Below are 21,900 nucleotides of genomic sequence, written 5' to 3' on the forward strand. Positions count from 1 at the left end.
CTAGAAGGTATAAATTCCAGCTGGAATAGAGATACCCATGCTAGCTCTGATTGAGCTAGTGTGCTAAAAATAGAAACGTAGCCACGGTGGCATAAGCAGCAGCATGAGCTAACTGTCTCCATACATACCTAGGGTCTCAGATAGGATCATGATCAGGGCAGCTAACCCATCCTGCCATTTGCGCTGTTGCAGCTACACTTCCATTTTTAGCACACTATCTTGATCAGAGCTAGCATGTGTACAACTACCTGAGCAGGAAGTTAGACCCCCTGCTGCATTGTGGAAATAGCCTTTCAAGTCAGTAGGAGCTGCTGGGTGCTCAGCACTTTTGGAAATCAGGCCTCTCATTAAGGTACATAAATATGGATTTAGGAACTTAACTTTAGGCACAGGAAAATCTTGGTGTTACCGTTCTCAGCTACAGTGCCTGACATTTTAGCTCTATCTGTAGAGAGCTCAGGCCTTTCACTCTGGTGGGCTCCATTTGTATCCATGGTGTCAACCAACATGTCAGTCATCACACTGCTTTAGAAATGTAATCCCCTACTGGCCAAGATCCTTCTAGTGCAAGAAGCGTTGGACAGCCAAGCAAATTAGTACCCATGATGATTCGGATTCCTTCACAATTGCATATGAGGGCTAGGTAGGCAAATATACAGTATGTGCCTTCTCTCCCATCATCGAGTTAGCAGTGCAGGGCCAGCAGCAATTTAGACTCTAGAATTAATGGTACCATGTTTTAGTTTCACTGGGAATTCACATCCCAATCATTCGCAATCTGAAAAAAAAAATGAGTTGGGCCTCTCTTTCAGTTCAGGGGGTAGAGGAAAATTTAGGTTGGCATTTATTTTTCTCTGAGCTGGTTCATCCGATCCCTACTTAGCTCTGTTGTCTACTTAACAACTGTCTCATCTGCAACTACACTACCCTAATTCTTACTAGCCAAAGTGAAACACATTTCAGCTGTCACAGGTACAAAAAAGAAGTACTCCTCAGCTCCTCCCCTCTAAATCAGCACTGTAGCAAATCTTATTTCAGAGCAATCCCTCAATGGATTTAGGCCATGAATGGGAATGTCCATTGTTATTTCAAAAATACTGTCGTGTGGACAATTTAAGGTGGTTGTTATGTTTTCCTTTGTCATTTTGAGGGGAAAATACAGTAAAATAACTTGTTTGGCTTTTCCTGTGAAGTAATTTTTTTTCTTTGTTTTCAGGAAAGCAATTCATGCTGCACTGAAAAACAAGGAGCAAGGAGCCATCCTAACAACCCATTACATGGAGGAGGCTGAGGCAGTGTGTGACCGAGTGGCCATCATGGTGTGCGGAAAGCTCTGGTAGGCTGTAACATAGATTCATTCAACAGCCAGATGAACGCTAGAGAAGTGCTCAGGGAACAAGCAGATGTTATAGAGCCAACCTCATTCATTACGCCTGCTGTGCTAACAGGAGAGGGTCATGGAAGCCAGACTCTTTGTCCATTAATAATGAAGTATTAATTAATACTTATTAATCTGTTCCTTTCCTTGTCTCCAGCTGCATTGGTGCTGTTCAATACCTGAAAAGCAAGTTTGGCAAAGGTTACTTACTGGAAATTAAAGTGAAGGACCCAGCGCAAATTGATCGCCTGCACATGGCCATTCTGAGGATCTTCCCCCATGCAGATCGTCAGGAACGGTAACTGCAAAATACAGCCGGGTTCGGCTTTATATTTCGATACATTATTGCTAAGCCCCAGCAGAGTGACTTACCCACTAATGCAGTTTGGCAGCAAACCTAACTGCCCGATCAAAGATCTCTATTTCAGAGAGATGAATGGGTTTTAGTTTCCAACTGGCAAGATGATTAGAGACTGTCATTGTGCCTGGTCCGTGCATTGGGCTAGGCAATAGGATATGGAATCTTCTTGTATCTTTTCCTTCCCCTCTGGCCCCCGCACGTGATCCAGACACAGTTTGGCTCCAAGTGGTGATTCTATGAGCTAGACACAGGACAATGGATGCATTTTCTTTTCTCCCTCAGGGTTTCCTTTTTGCTGGTTTACAAGATACCGATGCAAGATGCATTGCCTTTATCCCAGGCTTTCTCCAGGCTAGAGGCAGGTGAGAGAGAAACTATCAGCAAAATGGGAGGGTCACTTGAAAAGCACTTGTTTGTGAAGATGAAGCATATTTTTAACTGTATCTTCATTTCTCCACAGCCAAGCAAACCTTCAGCCTCGAGGAGTACAGCTTTTCTTTGATCACTTTGGAACAGGCAAGGGATTTTGAAGTTATACACAGGACTCCCTACCTGTCATAAAAGAATATGCAGGGACTGCTTGCACATGCTGCAGAACTTCTGAGGGAACAAAAAAGGCAGCATAGCATAATGATCACATTTGGGGCGGGGGGAAAAAAAGAAGTTTATTGGAGAAAGATTCATTTTCAGGATTCTAACGGGAATAAATATAACAGTGCAGGTCAGATGGAGGCCCAGCCTGCACAGCCATGAAGGGAGTAAAAGAGCAGATGTTGCCTTCCTGTTCCCCTGTGCTGGTATCCACATTGTAGGTAGCCGCATAGTGAGCAAAGCAGCCTCTGCAAGCCACTACTCCCCAGGTCTCCACTTCTGCTAAGGGCCGGGCAGCGCAACTATGTTGGTGCACTAAGGGATGTACATAGCAGATATCAGGCTGGTGCAGGGGTACACCCACCTCATGCAGCAGGGGGAAATGGGGAGACATCATGACTGAGTCACAGTCTGCTTTGTGAGCTGTTCATGGAGCAGCACAACATCGCATGGCTCGAGGCACAGGGCATCTAGCAAAGCCATAACTCACCCCTGCGTGAGTGAATTAAAAAGGGCAAACACCGCTCTGTGAAATGTTCCTTGCAGTTTCTGTAGGATATCATGGTGTGACGAGCCATCATTAAATTCCAGCTCTGCAGAGTCTGCAGAAATCTGTCTACTGAAACATGTAGAAGTGAATCAAAATAAATAGACAGCCTTTAGAGAGGACGATGGCCTTTTCCAAGTGCTGCTCCTGACCTTTGGTGAGCTGATGAACAGGAAATTAGAGAGCACTTGTTCCTGCTCTGAAGAGCGCTATATCAGCAGAAAACCTATTTTCTTTGATAGTCATCTTTTAGGCAATTGCAAACCCATATGTCATAAAAATAGTAACAAATGTTTAATGTATTTGTTATCAGTGACAGGAAATAACCAGACCTTCGTTGTCGTTGTCCATTTCAGGTGTTCTTAGAACTCACCCGTGAGCAAGAAATGGATAATTTCGATATGGCTTTGGAAGGAACTTTTAAATGGAAAAAACTTCAGCAGGAAGACCTTTAAAAACACTAAATGTGCCATTATATCTTAATCAGTATTAATGTGTATGATTTAATAATGCACATATTTACTATCGTTGCAATGCATTTAGCTGCATAATAAAAATTCAGGCATGTAGCTTTCCAGCTTCTGTACTTTGGACAAGGGAATAATTTTTCCTAAAATTAGCCTCCCTTTTGAGAAAAGAATATTTTTAAAGGTGAAGGGAGTGGGGTACTCAAAACGAATTGCTCTGCATACAATAAGTGTTAGAGAAAGTACAGGCCTGAACCTGTAAAACAAGTCAGTGAACTTTACAGATGGGTTGGGATAGTTGATGTGAATGTGGAAGCATGCTTTGAAGTGAACAATTAACCAAACATGAAGATGCCTTTTTTGCAAGAGTTTTGCAGTTAAAAGATGTCTTCATTCTCCACCATCCAGATGAGACTCTGGGTCAGATCTTCAGCTCATGCAAAGCACCTTAGAACTGCCAATGGAGTGGTGCCCATTCACTCCCATTAACATTCTGCCATTCACAAAACCCCTGAGAGGTCAGTATGAACCCTACTGAGGTCATTGAGGCAAAGAGCGGCTAAGTGACTTGACCAAAGTCACAGGGTGAGTTAGTGATGGAGCAGTGACTAGGGCTCAAGATTTCCTGTCTCCATTCCTATGCACTTTCCTCTGAAGGGAAGTGAATAACTGTTCACACCATCATCTGGTGCATAGAAAGAGGTCAGTTTATCCAGTTCATCAATTTATCTTTAATAATCAAATCTAAGCCATTATATAGTCATGTCATTTATTATGTTTATCGCATTAAAGGAGTAGTCTGTATGAAGCGGCGCCTTCGGTACTAGTTGGATGACTTCAAACACATGGTAATTTAGTCAATGGAGTAACTAGAAAGGATTTAGCAATCACAAGAAGACACTCGCAGCCTGTTATTTGCTTTCAATATCACTATCGCAAGTCAAACTTGCTGCTTAATGCAGTCTGAACTAGCATCATATGCGTAGAAAATGTCTTCAGTGTGTTCATTTCATGGGAATCATTTATTAGTGCCCACTTGTTCATTTGCAACAGTTGCAGGTATGTAACAGCCTGGAGATTTAAATGGCTTCTTTTTGTCACTCTGCTATGTACTGAAACACAAAGAAAAGATGCAGAAACAGCTTATACCACTCATCCTTTTCCCTAAGTGGTTAAGATGATTTGATGCATAAATTAGTCCAGGCCCATCCCCCCTGCTTGTGTTGACTCTTTGTGTACTATTGTGTTTGCTTTGTTATATAAGCAAGTATTTTATCAGCATGTGCCTTTAGACGGGAAGCTCCATGGTGTGGTGAAGCTTCACTTTTCGGTGCATTTACAAATGTACAGCCCTGCATACCTTTACAGCTCAGTGAGAATACTACATTGGTATTCAATACTTCATTCTCTTTAAATGTAGGAAGACATTTAGGCGTTTTGACACTCAGCACTGCAATGCGTACTTAATTTAGGAGCCCATCAATGGGCTTTAGGTTCCTCTGTGCCTTAGTCCCTTCTGAAAATGAGATTTAGGCTCCTAAATTAGTTAGGTGTTGCAATGCTGAGCACCACAACACCTAAATGCCTTTAAAAATCTGGGCCATAACTTCTACCTCGGAGAAGCTGTACAACTGAGACAGTTGGGGCACTGCTCCATTCAGAAAAAGGAAAAGATATAATTATGTACCTTTCATATATCTGAATTTAAGAGAACGTCATTTCCAGATGGTGGGAGCCATTCAGGTCAGCAGTTCTGGAGCCACAGACTGTGTCGTGAAGATGGTTATATTCTAGTAGTGGGCTCCAGGGCCCCAATCCTGCCTGGTTCTGAATGAATCCTGAGCGTTGCTTAGTGCATTCAACTTCTACTCGACTGATTGGACTGAACTTACAGCTTTGTTAGGGTCAGACGAAAGATTTTTATTCTGCCATATTAAAGGCAACGGGCCTGATTCTCTGGCCGATTTCATCCCCTTTGTACCAACCTTATGGTGCAAAAGGATTGCAATTTGGCCCCAATGTTTCTGCTAATAGGTGTGATGTGGGCATAGGTGGCTCTGGGGAGGAGGAGAGGCCAAGAGCTCAATGCACTTCAGCTATGCTTGACTAAGTAATGCCTCTTGGGAACCACTGCCAGGAGGTGAGAGTTTGAATAGCCCCTGGGCTGCTCTAACATGCACCCAGGCCAAAGCAGGGGGAAGAGAATTGGGGAACCACACCCTGCTGCCTGATGGCACCCCCAACATGCACATTTTACTCTGCTCAGTGGAAACTAGCACGTGGGGAACCTGTCCCCAATATTTTATCATTCTGTGCTCCCTGCCCACCAAGCAATACGTGTAGACATGTTTACCCAAGACATATTTATGTTTAGCTGCATTTTCTCTTATGGCTTTCATTCTATTTCTGTTACTCTGCCAATAAAAGTCTGATTTGTGTTGCAACCAGGATTACATTGTAGGTTTCCAAATGTATCGTGTCTCGATGCTTTCCAAAAACACACTTCTCAGTTTCAAGGTAAAGAGAGGTATTTCTCCCCTCCCGCGTAAAGGGGTTCACTCCGTGCAGTGAGTGCCTCCTCGTGGTCAGATGTGGTGTAGCTGCTGTCTCCCCATAGGGTGCCCCTGCCGACGGTCACTCCAATGGTTCCTTTCCTTGCAATTTGGCCCTCTGTGCAGGTCACATTTTAGTCCACTCCTTCTAGGGTAACAGAGTCCAAACAAGCTATAGTCCAATGAACTTACAGCAGGTCTTTCCTCTATCGCTGGGCTCCATGGTCCTTACATCTCTTACCTCAGGAGGTTTTATCCCACCTTCCTCAGAATCTGGTAGGGGAACCCAAGCCTGGCCTCTATGCTGAGTTCCAGCCCAGGGACCTGTAGCTGGCAGCCAAGGTCTCCTCTCTGACTCTTTGCGGCCTCCCTGGACTGCTTCCAACCTCTTCTATCCCCCAGAGAGTGACTGCAGCATCTTTGCTACCAAACTTCCTGGCTTGATAATCCAGCCTGTCCATAGCTGGGATTCATTCAGTTAAACCTGGCTTTCTCTTTCTCTCTCTCACATGTTGCCGAGTATTCTAATTGGCTTCTCATGTAGAGGGGCATTTTAGCCACCAGCCGGGTGTCCACGCCACTGACAAATTATTGGGATGAACGATCAATTATTTTGCTTATTGCATTTAATAGGCCTCTGTAGCCTTAGTTTAATTATGCAGGCCAGGAGAGACGGGGAGGGAGAGGGGGTTGTGAGGATGACGATGAGAATTGAGCATGATCCTGCACCATCCTGGCCTGCTTCTTTCGAACTGCTAGAGTAACGTCGGTGAAAAACAGGATGTCTGTTTATATTTGACTTCTGGGGGTGGGGTGTCCAGGGCCCATGAGACTGCAAACTCTGCAAAACACATCTGTATAACTAACAGCTTAAAAGTGCTTGCTTAATGGTTTTTCTTTGCTTGACATGTTGTTGATGTAATTGTAGCAGTTACTAAGATAAAAGAGGTAGACAGGTCTGATGAATTTGGATTTGACCTACGGGATATGTCTTGGAATCCCCAGTGATAGGCGAATGGCTGGCCACTTGAATCTTGTCGTTTGACCAGTCAAGACCCCCTCCAGACCATGGGTAACTATTGTTGGGGGATGCTCTATAACCTATTGTGGTTGTATGCGCTTGAGACTAATATTGTAGTGACTTTTATGTAAAGGCAATCTGCTGGGAGTGCTGGAGATTAATTAAGGAACAGCTCCAAAGTACTTGGTTTTGACTGGTTTGTGCCAGCCCTATAGCAGACAGAAGGTGCTGCGTCTCCCTTGGTTTATGTTCCAATACTGATTCACAGAGAGCAAAGTTATGGGTTTGAGGAACCCTGAATAATACTCAGGCCCACATTAACCCCTTCAAGGTCGGGGTGGGGGTACTCACCCCTAGTTGCCAGGCTTCCAGACTCAACCACCTGTGCTGTGAAAGTTAAGCTGTGCTCTTTCTGGCTGAAGCCTTGTCACCATGAAAAAGATTTCAAAAGCCAAGTTCTGTCATCAATGACACCAGTGAAAACCCCGCTGTCGTCTTATTTTGCCCTGGGGTACACTTGGGGCACCACCATTGGTCAGTTAGCCCAGCCACACCCTCATTTATTTCAGGGGGTTCCTCTGACAGGAATGAAGTGGAGATTGTGTTGTAGGATGGTGTCTTAGGTGATGTAACCTGCTGGTGATGTATGAGGAAGAATAGAGCCCATCTCACTCTCACCTCGCGGTGCTGGCTCTGCCATGATAACAGGGATTTTAAAAAAGCGTTTCAATGGATTTTTGTCACTGTGGCGGCTTGAGCAGCAGAAAATTGAATAACTTGAAGAAACGATGAAAAATTGCTATATTTATGGAATAAAAGCTGCAAAAAAATCCTGTCGAGCCAGTTCCGCTTGTCCTTAATGGGAACAACTGTGACTCTGACTAGACACGGGGTGAAACTGTTGAGTTAGTTTTCTGAGTAGAAGTGCACATTAGCACAACCTGACTTGAGTCACAGATACAGTTAGCTGGTCCAGTCACTGGTGGGCACCTCGGAGACTGACTGACCTCAGGAGAGACGGGGACGGCCATAGGTAATTGGTTTAGTACAGCTCTCTTGAGTGCCACAGAAACTGTGCTCTCTCTCCACAAACAGTACCACAGAAGGTATAATAAGGCTCAGTTTGGACAGAGATATCCTGTGAAAAAGGGGGACATCTCTGGCGGGGGAACATGGGAGGAAGGATGGGGCATTGCTGGGGCATTCCTGTGACCCAAGGTATTCCAGGATATTCCCAGCTAAGCGCAAGCTGAGGCAGTTTTCTAGGCAGCTCTACCCTATGCCCGGGACAGGTACAGCTCCCAGAAGCCCTCCATTTGGAGCAGGAGCAAAGGTGGTATTGCATAAAGGCACCTCTTCACACTCACCCCCTCAGTTGCTTTCTTGAACTGAGCTCTGGCCTAGGGATGAATTCAACCCTCAATATTTCCCCCTCCTCCCCAAACAAGGTTTTCTATTTGCATAGGGCCCGATCCTGAAAGCTCCCGAGTTCCATCAAGCCCCATTGAATTCAGCGGGAGCTGAGGTCACTTAGCATCCCCAAGCAACTGCTCCACAGCTCACAGGATCAAGTTCATATTTACTAGCTGCTTTCTCAGGCCAGATTTTTGGGCTTTGATCTTTGCCCATCTTTCAGTTTCGATGACTATAACACTCCTTGGCAGTGATCTCCCTCGCTAAGCTTGTTTACAGTATTTCGAGCCCAGCCGAGTGTCTATAGCTGCTATCTCCCTGCAGCACTGCTCACTCGGAGAACTGGTAGTAAGAGGAAGGGGAGGGAGAACACAATTGGGAAATACAGAGAAACGGTCACATGAACAGAGCATTTTGGCAGCATGACCGTTAAAAAGTTGTTTCCTTTCAGTGACTATTCTGAATAACTCGCTCATCCAGTTGGCATCAAAACCATCCTGCAGAGAAACAAGGAGAGTGTTTTCACAGACTTTACCAAGTACATCAGGTTCCTTCCTCAGCGCAGGCTTTTGAGAAGGTAAGTTTATTTCTCTCTGTTTCTGGACTGTCTGAGCCCCTGTCACTCTACTAGTGCTCTTCCCTCTATATAGTACAGCAACCGTCTTTAGTGTTTACTGATGATGCAAATGATTTTGTTGTGTTATGGGTTTTTTTGTTGTTGTTGCAAATGATGTGTCTTGCTTGATAGGCAGCTGGGAAATTTTGGATTGGGAAATCTTCGACCAAATGGTTTTTTGTCTGAAAATGCCAATTTGTCAAAATTGGAACTTTTCATGGGAATGTCCCAGTTTTGATTAAAACTTTTGTTGGAAAAGGTTCCTCAGGTCCAGGATGGAATTCCTGGTCAAAACCAGAGAGCATTGCACACTGGACTAGCCACTAGACTACTTGTTAGGGACCAACTTGGGCCACAACTCAGCAGGAAAGTCACTGTTCTGGTGGTCAGAACAGTCACCTGGGATGTGGGAGAATAGCAAAGTAGATACTAGAACCTGGATCTCCCACTTCCCTGGTGACTGCCCTAACCACCAATTGATTGGCTATTTTGGAGTAGGTAGTCTCTCTTTTCTCATGAAAATCTTTGAAAGGTCTAGGTTTCTTCCTGAGGCAAAACGGGGGAGGGGGAATTCAAAATCCTGAATAGTTTTGTGAGACAAGACAATTGTTTCCCGACCAAGTCTAGTCTGAAGTTGTTTGTAGCCGGATCTTAGCAGGTTCTGCTACTCTCAGGAGTAAGTTCTAATTCTTGAAGATGGGCTTCCCTGATCAGCTGTATATTTGGCCAACTGCTGAGTGAGGCTGAACAAAACTATTATTTGATAGAAAATTAGACTTTCAGCTAAACATTTTTTAACCAAAAAAACTTCACAAACCTGCTGTCTGTGGAAAATGTCAGCTTTGTTGTTAAAAAACCAGACACTCAAACACCCAAAGTTTTCAACTAGGATATGCCACTGCGGTGCCTTCTGATAGTTGACATATGGATGCCTCACGTCCCCATTTTCCTCTATGGAGTGGGTTCCCCAGCTGGATGAACATTTCCCATGATGCACCAGGGCCAGGAACGCCCACAAAGCCCCATGGTAGCTCACCACAAGGGGAACCCATGGTGTCTCATGACGATGGAGCCTGGCCGGTAGAGGAGAATGCGGGCATCAGGCATTTAAACAACAACTCCCAGGAGACACTGCAGTAGCGTTTCCAAATTGAAATTTTTGGTTTTCAGCTGAAGCATTGCTGATTTTGAATTTTCACTGCAGACTTGAAATTTTTGAGGTGGGAGGGGAAGGGATGGTGAAAATTTCCAACCAGCTCTTGTCCCGAGAACTTCCTGATGTATGCTGAATTCAATGAAAGTGAAAGGTGCTTGGTGTACCACTCATGGTCTGGTCCTAATAAACGGAGACAAGCATCCTTGTCAGCCATACCCCCTGTACAGGTATTTAAATCCCTTTGAGGATCTGGATCCCAGTCATTTATATTATTCAAACATTTATTGGAACATACAGCCACACTGTTGTAGACTTTCAGCCCAACGTGTGCATCTTCTATCTGCTCTGGGCATTTGTCTTAAAGAAAGGTAGTGGTAATTTTAAAGCATTTAAGACACGTGTTTTCCCATGACCTTCTTATCATGAATTTTACTCCATATTAAATAAAAATGACGGGCATATTCCCAATAATCTCTCACAAGCCCTTAACAGCGCATAGCAGACCAATGTACTGACTCTCCCATAAATACATAAAAGAAAAGGCAATCCACTAAATAGCCTTGTTCCATGTAAGCATTTGGCATTACAGGTGAAAATAAGATGAGCTAATGCATGCCACCAGGAGAAAGGTGATATGAGTTTCCCTTTATGAGGCATATGGATGACAGACCCATGAAATGAAACCAATATGCTCCAAGAGACCCATCACAGAGGAACTGTCCTCTCCCACTTACCACACAAAGCGCTCTCTCCATTCAGTTGTATCAAGAGGGGGGAAAAAACTCTCTCTCTCTCTCTCTCTGTCCCTCCCCACTCCAGGAATGCTTCCCGGACATCAGCGAGAGATCAGTGTGTGTCAACAAACTGGGGCCCTGCTATTAAAGAATATCCTAGTGAAATGGAGGACGAAAAAGCAGAGTTTGCAGGCAAGTCAGAAGAGTTGGGGTTTGTTCTGAAGCGGGGCTGGGGTCTACCAGACAATTTGTACAGCAGGCAACAGTCCTGGAGCCGGACTGCACCTCCCATAGGGGGCAGTTTGGAGGCAGAACTAAGGCCCCATCTGAAGCAAGCAATGAGGGGAGAGCCCCCTTGTGTGTGGGGCAATGGCTCAACTACAGCTGCACACTGGGAACTTCTAGGCAGCATTGTGCTCCCTTGCAAACACTGAGGCCCAGTTCCCAAAGGTATTGAGGTAGCTGGCTCCCATTGATTTCAGTGGGTATCAGGTGCCTAAATACCTTTGACAATCTGGGCCTGAGGCTCTGCAAGACCTGCAAGGTGGTCCAGTGCCATAAAGGCAAAGGCAGTTGCTATTGACAACTCTCAGCGCTCTCTTTCTATTTTAATTGACGGTTTGCTTGTTTCATGACCAAAAAAAAAGTCTGTGAATTTAATACTCAAGAAAGCGTGCAGAGCTGAAAGAACCTGAAAGGCAGTCTGTAGCAGAGATGGGGCCCAAACCATTCGACCTCCCATCACCCTCTGTAGGATTGGCTTTGTATGTCATTTTTCCTCTTAGGAAGCTGAACGGAAAAAAACATCATGGTATTATAAAAAGTTATATCCTTGGCAACGTGGAAAGGAATCTGACTGGCTAATGGGGGTTGTGACTGTGATGGTATCAGGTATAACCGCATGGGTCAGTGCTCACACGTCAATTATTCCAAAAGTACTTGAGAAAAGTCAGAAATTGCCATTTTAAATGCTCCCACTTCTTGTCAGGATGGAGGCACTTGAGCTTTAACTGTATGCTTCATAGCACAGCCAAGGCGTGGAGTTTGCATAACAAATATGCAAGTGTGTAAGGACATGGCATCAGGAGCTGCTCTTCCAAAGCGTATGCCAAAACCCTGCAATGGAATAAGATCCTTCTACAGGGCAATATGGTTGCTGGGCAGGTGATTTGCATATGTCCCTACCATCTTCTAATTTGCTTCAACTATTTGTTTTGCTCCTTAGGAACTACTCCTTTCCCTAACGATTCCTCTCCTGTTGTATTTCCATATAAGTATTGGTTGGTACAGGCAATACCCTGCAACACCATCAACTGAGTTGGGGCGTCTAGATGAGTTTAATGCTACTGGATACGCAGTTCAGTATACACCAATAACGCATACTACCAGACAAATAATGCAGCATGTGACTACTGATTCTTTTATGAAGGGTGCGTTTTCTCCTAACTTTATTACACTGTTGTGTTTTTTACATTTTCTCTGTTTCATGAGACTTTTTTAAAAGGTGTGTTTTGCTTGCTTTGTTAGATATTAATCTCTGAGAATGCCAGAGGATGCCAATGCCTGTGTGATGCTAATGAATGTTATGGGGTAGATTCTCTCTTGTGGCCATGTGCCATTCAGTGCAGAAGATAGTATGTGAGGGGCACCATGGTGCCAGTTATAGCTCTCCAATTCTGATGGCCAGCCTGCACTGCCATTGGCCTTTGTTTTTTAGAGTAGCCTAAGGGCTGGTTTTACTTACTCCTCTGGCCTAGGGATCTCTGTATTTATTTTTCATTATCATTTTTTCTCTGATTCCCTCTGCTCCTGTTCTTAGCAGTTGCTCTATAATTGTTTTTCACTCCTCTCTTGAATGAAATGCTCTCTTAACATTTGAGTCAAAGTTCCAACCCCACAATTTTTAGTGCACTTTAAATTAGGCAAAGTGAATCCATCTTTCCCTAGTTTTAATGGTGAATTTGCTTGTCCAAAAAGTGACTAAGTCATCTGATGTTTTGTTAGGCAATAGCTGTAAACATGCACATTTATTTCTTTTTATAAATCACAGATGTACATATTGTTGAAAAGAACAATGGAGAGGAACCAGAGCTGGAAAGCACTAATATGACATTCTTTGAAATTATAGAAGTTAACTTTAGTGATGCTTTCTCTTATGAGTTAACTTCCCTGACTTCTTCTGAATTTAATTTGCAAAAGGACAATTTGGATCATAATTCAGGTGATTTTTCCAGTTTAAAAAAATAATTGTTATTTTTAATATTTTTAATCTTTCAGTTTAATCACAGATTATAAAGGTCTAAGTGAGATTAAAATGTATGTAAGTATAAAATTAGTGTTAAATCAATCAGCCATTTTCTGATGGTTCAGAAAATGTTCTGAATGAGAATGAAAAGCTGAAATTTCAAAATTTCCCACAAAACAGGATTTGTGGGGGGGGGGAATAGTTTTGTCTCATTTGAAATATTTTGTTTCTATTTAAACTTTTTAAAATATTTTACTTTTGTATTCATTTTTTTAATATTTTATTTTTTAATTTTATTTCAGAATTAGAGTTTAGTTATTTTTAATTTATAACAGAAAAGAAAATAATTGGTGTTGTAATTGAAACTGGTAATCGGTTTGCTCCTTTTGTTCATGTTTTATCTAGTAACTGGTTTGGTTCTGGGTTTGGTAATTGGTATCATAATTAATATAATATAAAACATATAGAAATAAAATCATATAAAATAAAGCATATTTAGAAAAAAAAAGTCATTTCAAAATGAAACATCAAAATGTTCTGTTCCAATACGGACCTTATTTTTTTCCTGAATGAAATTTTGTCCAGAACGACGCATTTCCCACACAACGTTTTAATTTTGACAAATTGCCGTTTTCTGACTGAAAAACGTTCACTTGGGAGGTTTTCGACCTGCTCTACCTAGGAACTGCCTCACAAGCCCAGTGTTCTGCAAGCCCCGTGGCAGGAGCAGCTAGTTACACTCTCTCTGCCCGTTTTACTCGTGGGAAAGCCTTGGACTTGGATCTGGCAGGCAGCTAACTTTTCCTCTCTCCCATCTCTCCTCCTTTCCTTCCCCCATACCCTTCTTTCAGTCCTGGCAGGCTGCACTCCAATGGACCTCAGCGATGAGGCATTGTGCAGAGAAGGCAGGTGCACCTGAGCCTTATCCACTAGCATCTAGTGCCTCTCTTCCTCAGGCCGGGAGGGATCCCCCAACCCTGCCATTCTGGAACTCAGCATATCCTTGAACGCTGTGGTCGTTACTAACCCCCTTGATGAGCTAGCACCCGACGCTTCGCGAGCCTGTGGACCCCAGTGCCCAGAATGTTCAGCGCGCGCCGTTGTTTTCAGGGGTGACTGCTGCGTGCTGGGCTCTTCCGAAAATGTGGCCTCAGACTTTGTGACCAACCATAGCCTCGTTCCTGGGGGCAGGCGTTTTCATAGTCCTCTAGCTTTGTGGAAACAGGTAGGGTGTACGGGGCAAACAGGGGGAGTCTATTCCAAGGGATAGGCCTTGCTTTTGTGAGCCTTGTTTTTCTTATCAGCTCAAGCGGCCTAGCTTGTAGTGTAATCAGCTCTGTGGGAAGGATCAGTGAACTGCATCAGTTAAAGACCTTCCAATTCTCCCGTCATGACAACTCCTGACCTTCTACCTTAAGGGTTTTTTTTTTCTCTTTACCCACTTAGATTGGAGTATTATTCGACTTCTTTCTGTCCTGTTCGTCCCCACCCTAAAGATATAATATGGCTTCCTGCCTCTCCCTTTCAAGCCACTAAATATGATCTGTAGAGACCCACAGATGTCTTCGAGAAAAGAGACACATCTTGTTAATTTCTTATGCCCATCTCCAAAGCAGCCATCTCCAAAACACATAACCATCCCCAGAAAATGCACAAAAACTAAGGCCCTGGCTATGCTATGGGCACTACACCAGCATAGCTATGGCGCCTTAGCTTATGCCACTGTAACCCTGTATTGCAGAAGCAGCCTACAGCAAGGGAAGGGTGTTTTCAGTCTCTGTACATATTCTATTGCCCCAATTAATGGTAGGTAGGTTGACAGAAGCATTCTTCCGTTGGCCTAGCTGCGTCTATACCAAGGGTTAGGTTGGCATAACTATAGTGCTCAGGAGTGTGGATTTTTCACAAGCTCTGGTGCCCGTAGTGTAGATGTGGCCTGGGGCCTGCCTGTCCTGGGTATTGGAAGAGTACAGTGTTAACTTTCACTGGTCATATTCGAATGTGTAGCTTTGCCTCCCTGACTTCACCATGTATTTTCAAGTTGTTTGTGTTTTTTCTGCCCATTGCAAGGCTGCTTTGGTAGTGTGTACGTATTAGCCATTGTACTAAGATTCTCCCGAGTCATTACATAATGGCTACTGAAAACCCATGAGATGGGAATGACTCTTAGACGTATTGACGTGTGAAATCCTGGCCCCTCTGAAGTCGATAGGAGTGTTTGCCATTAACTTCACCTGGGTCAGGATTTCAGCCACACAGCACAGGCTCATTGGGGCCCTACAGGTGAAAGTCTCTGCTTTTCATTGCTAAACCTGTGTCAGGTAGTCCCCACACAAAATACTATTTTATTTTTTTAAAATCTTTCCTAAAGACAGCTGCTTTGACTCCGTATTATCTGACCACGTCACTTGTGCTGTTACGGAACGGTGGACTTTAGGATTTGTTCCCCTGCAAGCAAACATTGACGCGGCTATCATTCAAGTAAGTCGAGTCGGGACTTTGAAAATCAGTTCATTTCAGCCAGATTATTAGTGTAAACCTAACCAAAGAAAATCAGTGACCAAATATTTGACATGTAGATGGAACTTTTAGAGAAATTAGATGTATTCACATCAGCGGGGCTTGATGAAATTCACTCTAGGATTCTTAAGGAACTAGCTGAAGCAGTCTCGGAACCACTAGCGATTATCTTCGAGAACTTGTGGAGGGCAGATGAGGGTCCAGAAGACTGGAGAAGGGCAAACATAGTACCTATCTTTAAAAAGGAGAACAAAGAGGATCCAGGGAATTTTAGACCAGTCAGCCTCATTTTGATACCTGGCAAGATCCTGAAATAAATTACTAACCAATTAGTTTGTAAGCACCTAGAAGCTCATAGGGTGATAAGTAATAGCCAACATGGATTTGTCAAGAATAAATCATGCCAAACCAACCTCTTTTCCTTCTTTGACAGCATTACAGGCTTAGTGGGTGGGGGGGGAGCAGTAGATGTGATATATCTTGAATTTTAGCAAGGCTTTTGACATGGCTCACATGGCATTCGCCTAAGAAAATTAGGGAAATATGGTCTAGATAAAATTACTATAAGATGTGTGCATCACTGGTTGAAAAACTGCAGCAAGCGAGATTTAACTCAGATAATAGGAAAAAGTTTCTAACTATAAGGATAGTGAAGTACTGTAAAATGGAGGTAATAGCATGTCCCTTCCTCTCGGAATAAATGCATCAAAAGACCCTGCGGTGCTCAGATACTACTGTGATTGGAGCCCTATAAGCACTTAACATAAATAGATTGTCTTAGAGCACTATGATGCGCTGGTGGGAAGTGAATGCATTTGCACCCCAGCTGCAGTAGTTAAATAGCCATGGTATTTATCTAGCACTTTACATTTTAAAACCAGTGTGCAGACATGAATTCATTCTTATGACACCCCCATCAGGATAGTTAACCCCTTACAGTTGAGGGAGACAGGGATTGGCTGGGATAGCTGGTGTTAAAATTCATGACTGCCTGATTCCCAAATCTGAGCACATTCCTCCAGACCCCTCTGCCTTTCAGCAGTTACAATAGCACGGTAGATGTCGTCATGTCTCCAGCGGAGCCCCGTCAACATTGACTCTTACTCTACCTGTTCAAAAGGTGTCCCCTACTCCCGGCCCTGCACTCCTTTGACAGTATGCAGCGCGTGAGGCCATTGATTTACCTCAGCCCCACAAAGGCACTAGACAGAGCAAGCCATGGCAGCTTCTCCAAATCTAGTGTAACTGCACTGAGGAAGGCATAACTGGACTATCTTTGGGTGTGACACCCTGTTCATAATAATACCTCGCTCTTACGTGGCCTTATTCATCAGTAGATCTTAAAGCGTTTTACAGAGGAGGTCTCTGTCACTAACCCCATTTTACAGATGGGGAAACTGAGGGATGCAGTGACTTCCCCAGGTTCACCAAGCCGGCTGAGTCCCAGTCTCACGTTCTGTGGGTCCACTATGCCACCCTGTCTCCACAGTAAAGCAACTCACTGTTGGAACTAACAGCTTGAACGCAGCCCTTCCAAGAAAAACATCCCGATGCCACCATCGATGATCCCGTGACAAAATAATGTTCCTCTCGTGTCACAATCAGAGTTTAACACTCGCAAAAAATGCTTTCCATTTGCATGTGCACATGCGCGCCCACACACACGCACACCCGCTGAGCCATAAGGCTAGAGTGAAAATGTTTGCTGCTTTGGAAAACAGCAAGAAACATGATTTTTTTTGCTGGTGATTTGGAATTTTTTCCACTCAGCTCCTGTAATCCTCACTTACAGCTGTGGTTTCAGGGGCTGGAGGTCAGGTGTTAGCCCAGGTATCAGTGAGTGTTTGTGTAGAGAATGAATTATGTTGCCCTTTACTCATTTTTCTTTAATTCCAACTGAGAAGTTTCCTGTGAATAGTGCATGTTGTGACAATGCTAAAGTCCAGCTCTCACACCCAAGAATAACTGACAAAATATCCATAAAGATCTGTGGTCTTGTCAAATGGTTACTTGTTTTGTATTTTAGATTGCATCAAACCACTCAGTGATGGAAGAGCTGCGATCAGTCACTGCTGTGCAAATGAGGTTACCCCCCATCCGTGTTATACGGAACATTAGCTATGACTTTTTGGTTGTTTGCATTGCCATGGCATTCTCTCCACTTATATACTTTATGTCACTCAATGTGGCAAAAGAAAGGAAGAAGTTTAAGGAGTTGATGAAGATGATGGGGCTCCAGGATTTAGCGTTCTGGTGAGTGAAATGCTCACTTAACTATGTATGGCAACTAAGTGGACTAGTGAATGAATAGATCACCGATGCAGCCATGTGTTTAACGTAAACTGTAAGAAGCTGGGAAATTCTGCTGGGTGAGCAAGATGTGTCCTCCCAATTTGCCAAACCCTGAGAGTGTAAATGAATCCCATTTGTAACTCATGCTGCTAAATGAAGTTTGCTAAACATAGGCAGTGCATCAGAATTACCAGTCAGTTGCACAATGTATTGAAGCAGCCACATCAAACAGAGAACCTTTTGTTTGTCATGACATAGTTGAACGGTTGCTTGTTTTTCTCAGTTTTATATGCAAAGTGTAGATCTTGCATTGTGATCTGTGCAGGCCTAGGACTCCACCCACAGATCATAAAGCAGAATTGGGCCTTAAAAATAAAGACAAGGGCCAAACTGTCTTTCAGAGGAACTTCATTAGAACTGGTCCAAAAAGAAAATTCATGGACTCTTTGTCCTCAGCTGTAATTATTTGAAGACCATCCCACGATATAAGTAGGGCCTTACCCATAAGAGAGTGAGCAATACCGGTACACAAAGTGATCCCAGATCAGAACAGGGAGCTCTGAGGAAATATCTAATATAGCCTGTTGTGTAATTTGCAGTTTATTACTTGAAAAACAGCCAAGGAAGAAGGTGCAGCTAAAGACTTCTGCCAAGTTGATGTCAAACCCAGCCTTAAATCCCAACATGATGATGGTGATTTGTGCTCAAGCCTGAGCCGCCAGCAAATTTTCTCTCTTGCCCTTCTGTCCCTGGCCCTTCCACAAGTGCCTGGTTATATTTTTATAGTTGTTTGCTTAGAAAACATGAGCAATTTTGTAAATCTTTATTGTACAAAAACCAGAAATGCAATAGTAGCCAATAGGAGAATGAACTTCATACTCTTTGATTACAGAAACATTATGCAACAATTCTTAAATTACTGACTCAAATAAATCTCTGTCTATGGAAAGCATCCAGCTTTAAAATAAATACGGGTAAACCTAAAAGCCACTGACTTCAGTGGAGTCAGTTTTTTACCCTGGAAGTCCTGGGAGAAATATGGAAACTCTTGTTCAGGAAGAATAGACACAGTCAGAACAAACATTTTACCCAGGATAATCTACCCTGTTTTAAAATCTTCTTATCGTTATTCTTGGTGGTAAACGGAGGATGATGGAAACCAATGGATGCAGGCTGATTCACTTCAGTTCAAGATGTGTATTTTATATTTTCCCCATCTGATGGGCAAACTAGATATTGTATATATCCCATATTCCTGGGGGTTGAAGTCTACACTGTCTACCACACCACACCTAAAAGTCAGCTCTTTGTGCTTATGAGTTGTCCATCTGAGGTTGGAACATGATCAGGCCAACAGCCTAGGATTTGGGAAACCTGGGTTCAACTCCCTGCTCTGCCACAGGCTGTCTGTATGACCTTACTCAAGCTATGTAGCCTCAGTTCCCCATCTGTGAAATGGGGATAACTGCACTGCCCTACCTCACATAGGTATTTTGAGGGCAAATATATTAAAGATTGTGTAGCGCATTGAGCTCTACTTATGAAAAGTACTATATAAGACTTACTATTATTTATTACTGTCAACAGTGTTGCAATTTCTACTTAGGTTCTTTTGTCACTTTCATCTCTATAGTATCTGAGCACCTTCCAGTCATGTATTAAGGCAATATGATTAACATTTGTCATGTGTAGTTCATTCTTTTCCTCAGTACAGCTTTAATTTTAAAAATCCCCTTTTTCCGGTGATTGTGTGTGTATATGTGATTTTTGAGTACCAATTGCGGTAAAATGATCCAAGATCAGATTTTGTTTTTAAAAAATCTTTTAGCTACGTTACTAATATAACAAGGGAGATCATTCAGACTGAAAGCATTTTTAAAAAATCAATATTTCTTTCTATTCTTTCTTGGTCTTTTTTGCATGTCATTCAGTTTGCACAATGAAATGAGATGGGTATATTTCAGTAGTGTTTGCCAGTTTCATGTTCTGATTCTCATGCATTATCTCAGTGTGGTGATTGTTTTTCCAACACTGCATGGGAACAGCTAAGGGAAACATAATTCACTTATTTATTTTTAATTGCATAAAAATATTTCTATTTCTATCATGGCATGAAACTCCCCTTTTTATTAAAACCTAAATTGTAAGCAAATGGTAAGTTGGCATTTTGGTGATGTCTTTTGTCAAAGACACAACAATTATTGTGTCAAAATACAGGCTTTTCCTCCCTCCCTTTTTTTAACAGATTTTTGCTTGTCCTCACAGCCATACATAAACCAGAAAAGTAAAGCAATGTCTTTTGATTTTAGGTTCTCCTGGGGTTTGCTGTATGCAGGCTATATTTTAATTGTGACTATTCTGCTGACACTTATCATGAAATCTCATGAATTTATATACCAGACCAGCCATTCTGTGATGTTCTTTCTGTTTTACCTATATGGCATCTCTTTGGTAAGTTTTATTTTTCTACAGAAGCATAGCTGTTTCCATCTCCAGACTTATAGTACTTCTGGATTTAAGAGTCCTTGGTATTGCCACAAACCAGACTTTTTGAGCTGCTGGGGACGGGTGTGTTATTGGCTTGGAGGGTTCAGACAATCTTAGTGCAGACCCTAAATAGAGTCACATTTATACTGCCCTCTGGGACAAAATTTGCTGGTCTAAATTCATTTTCTCAGTTCATTTTCAGTTGCAGGTTACATTCCTCACACAATTCTGTGCAAGCTTAGCTCAGACCATAACAGACAGGAATTTACTTTGGCAGTCCAGAGAATGATTGAATGACTCTGGTTTGGGATCTCTCCACTCAAACAGACTACATTTACCTTAACTAATTAATGCCAAGGAGAATTCTGTACTGTAGTATTAGCTTCTTTGCTTTGGTCTCTTGGATTTTAGGGGGTTTTTTATGGTCCACTTAAATAAAAAGCGTTGAAAGCCCTTGAGCCAAGTTGAGACCTATACAGAGATGCTAATCCAACTGAAACGTCTGGAAGCTGTGAGGCATGATCTGGCCTTTGTATGTTAAATAGACTCAAGCTATCAATTCGTTGAAGGATATGTGGGCCAAATGATGACCAAGATGATTAAAGCTCTGCTTCAGAGAAGGCAATCTGCCAGTCACCCTGGAACCAAGTGATGGTTTGGTCATTTCTATCACTGGTTGGTTGCAGCTTAAAAAGTTCATTGGTTCTCCAGACTAAGTAAAAATATTGGCCAATTAATGAACAGGGCAGGATACTTCCAACTTCAGAAGCATTCAGGGGCAGGACAACCCTGACATAAGATAAGGCCTTTAAAACATCCCCTGGAGCTTGCTGTTACCTCATAATTATAGCGTTTTCCTACAGTTGTTCAGTAAAGTTCTGATGGATGGAAAACATAATTCGTTTCAACAACTTTTATGTCAGCTCCAGCCTTCTTAAGCACCTTGTAATGAGGGTTATAGGAGTAATGAAACATCAACAGTGTTATAAGTGTAGTGCTGTAAGACTATACTGTGCTTCTCTGAGAAACTGATGCTAACCGACTTTTGGTCTCTTTCAGATGTCACTTACTTTCTTGTTAAGTTCTTTGTTGAAGAAACCCATGCTCGTTGGCATAGTTGGGTTCTTCTTCACCTTGTCCTTTGGAAGTCTGGGCCTTGCTGTGTTGTATAACCATGTTCCTGAACCTTTGAAATGGGCTTTAGGTCTCTTCTGTCCTTTTGCCTTCACGGATGGATTTGTGCGGGTATGATACAAAATAATTTCCTCCTAGTACATCATTCATTCCGGAAAGAATGATAACTTATCTGTAAAGACTTTTTAGTTCTTTGACTCTTCAGAAATTCAGTAAGTGAAAGAAAGTTGATGATAACACCCATTTCCTGGCAAAAGGCTTTGAGTAATAGAACCTCAAACCTATTGGCTTCAATTCACTTGACACATGAAATTTCAACATCTTCTTCAGGCCTTCATGGCCTTGCATAATTTAGTTACTGCCTACCCTTTGGTTCTCATCCCTTA

The 21,900-nt window shown here is 42.8% G+C and overlaps 1 protein-coding gene across 1 annotated transcript in view; it reads left to right on the forward strand.

Annotated features, from left to right (window-relative positions):
- Positions 1 to 21,900, forward strand: part of LOC137152805 (uncharacterized) — a 110,220-nt gene that overhangs the window by 49,808 nt on the left and 38,512 nt on the right. The window contains exons 35-47 of the mRNA XM_067547772.1: positions 1,217 to 1,336; positions 1,536 to 1,676; positions 2,022 to 2,101; positions 2,200 to 2,255; positions 3,234 to 3,330; positions 8,782 to 8,868; positions 10,922 to 11,028; positions 12,062 to 12,266; positions 12,887 to 13,057; positions 15,453 to 15,562; positions 17,628 to 17,854; positions 20,203 to 20,344; positions 21,440 to 21,625. Of these exons, the coding sequence (XP_067403873.1) occupies positions 1,217 to 1,336; positions 1,536 to 1,676; positions 2,022 to 2,101; positions 2,200 to 2,255; positions 3,234 to 3,330; positions 8,782 to 8,868; positions 10,922 to 11,028; positions 12,062 to 12,266; positions 12,887 to 13,057; positions 15,453 to 15,562; positions 17,628 to 17,854; positions 20,203 to 20,344; positions 21,440 to 21,625 (1,729 nt within the window). The remainder of the gene's footprint in view (positions 1 to 1,216; positions 1,337 to 1,535; positions 1,677 to 2,021; positions 2,102 to 2,199; positions 2,256 to 3,233; positions 3,331 to 8,781; positions 8,869 to 10,921; positions 11,029 to 12,061; positions 12,267 to 12,886; positions 13,058 to 15,452; positions 15,563 to 17,627; positions 17,855 to 20,202; positions 20,345 to 21,439; positions 21,626 to 21,900) is intronic.

This window comes from Emydura macquarii, unplaced genomic scaffold (genome assembly GCF_026122565.2).
Source record: "Emydura macquarii macquarii isolate MOO-44397 ecotype Brisbane River unplaced genomic scaffold, CSIRO-AGI_Emac_v2 contig_1230, whole genome shotgun sequence".
Lineage (NCBI taxonomy): Eukaryota > Metazoa > Chordata > Testudines > Chelidae > Emydura > Emydura macquarii.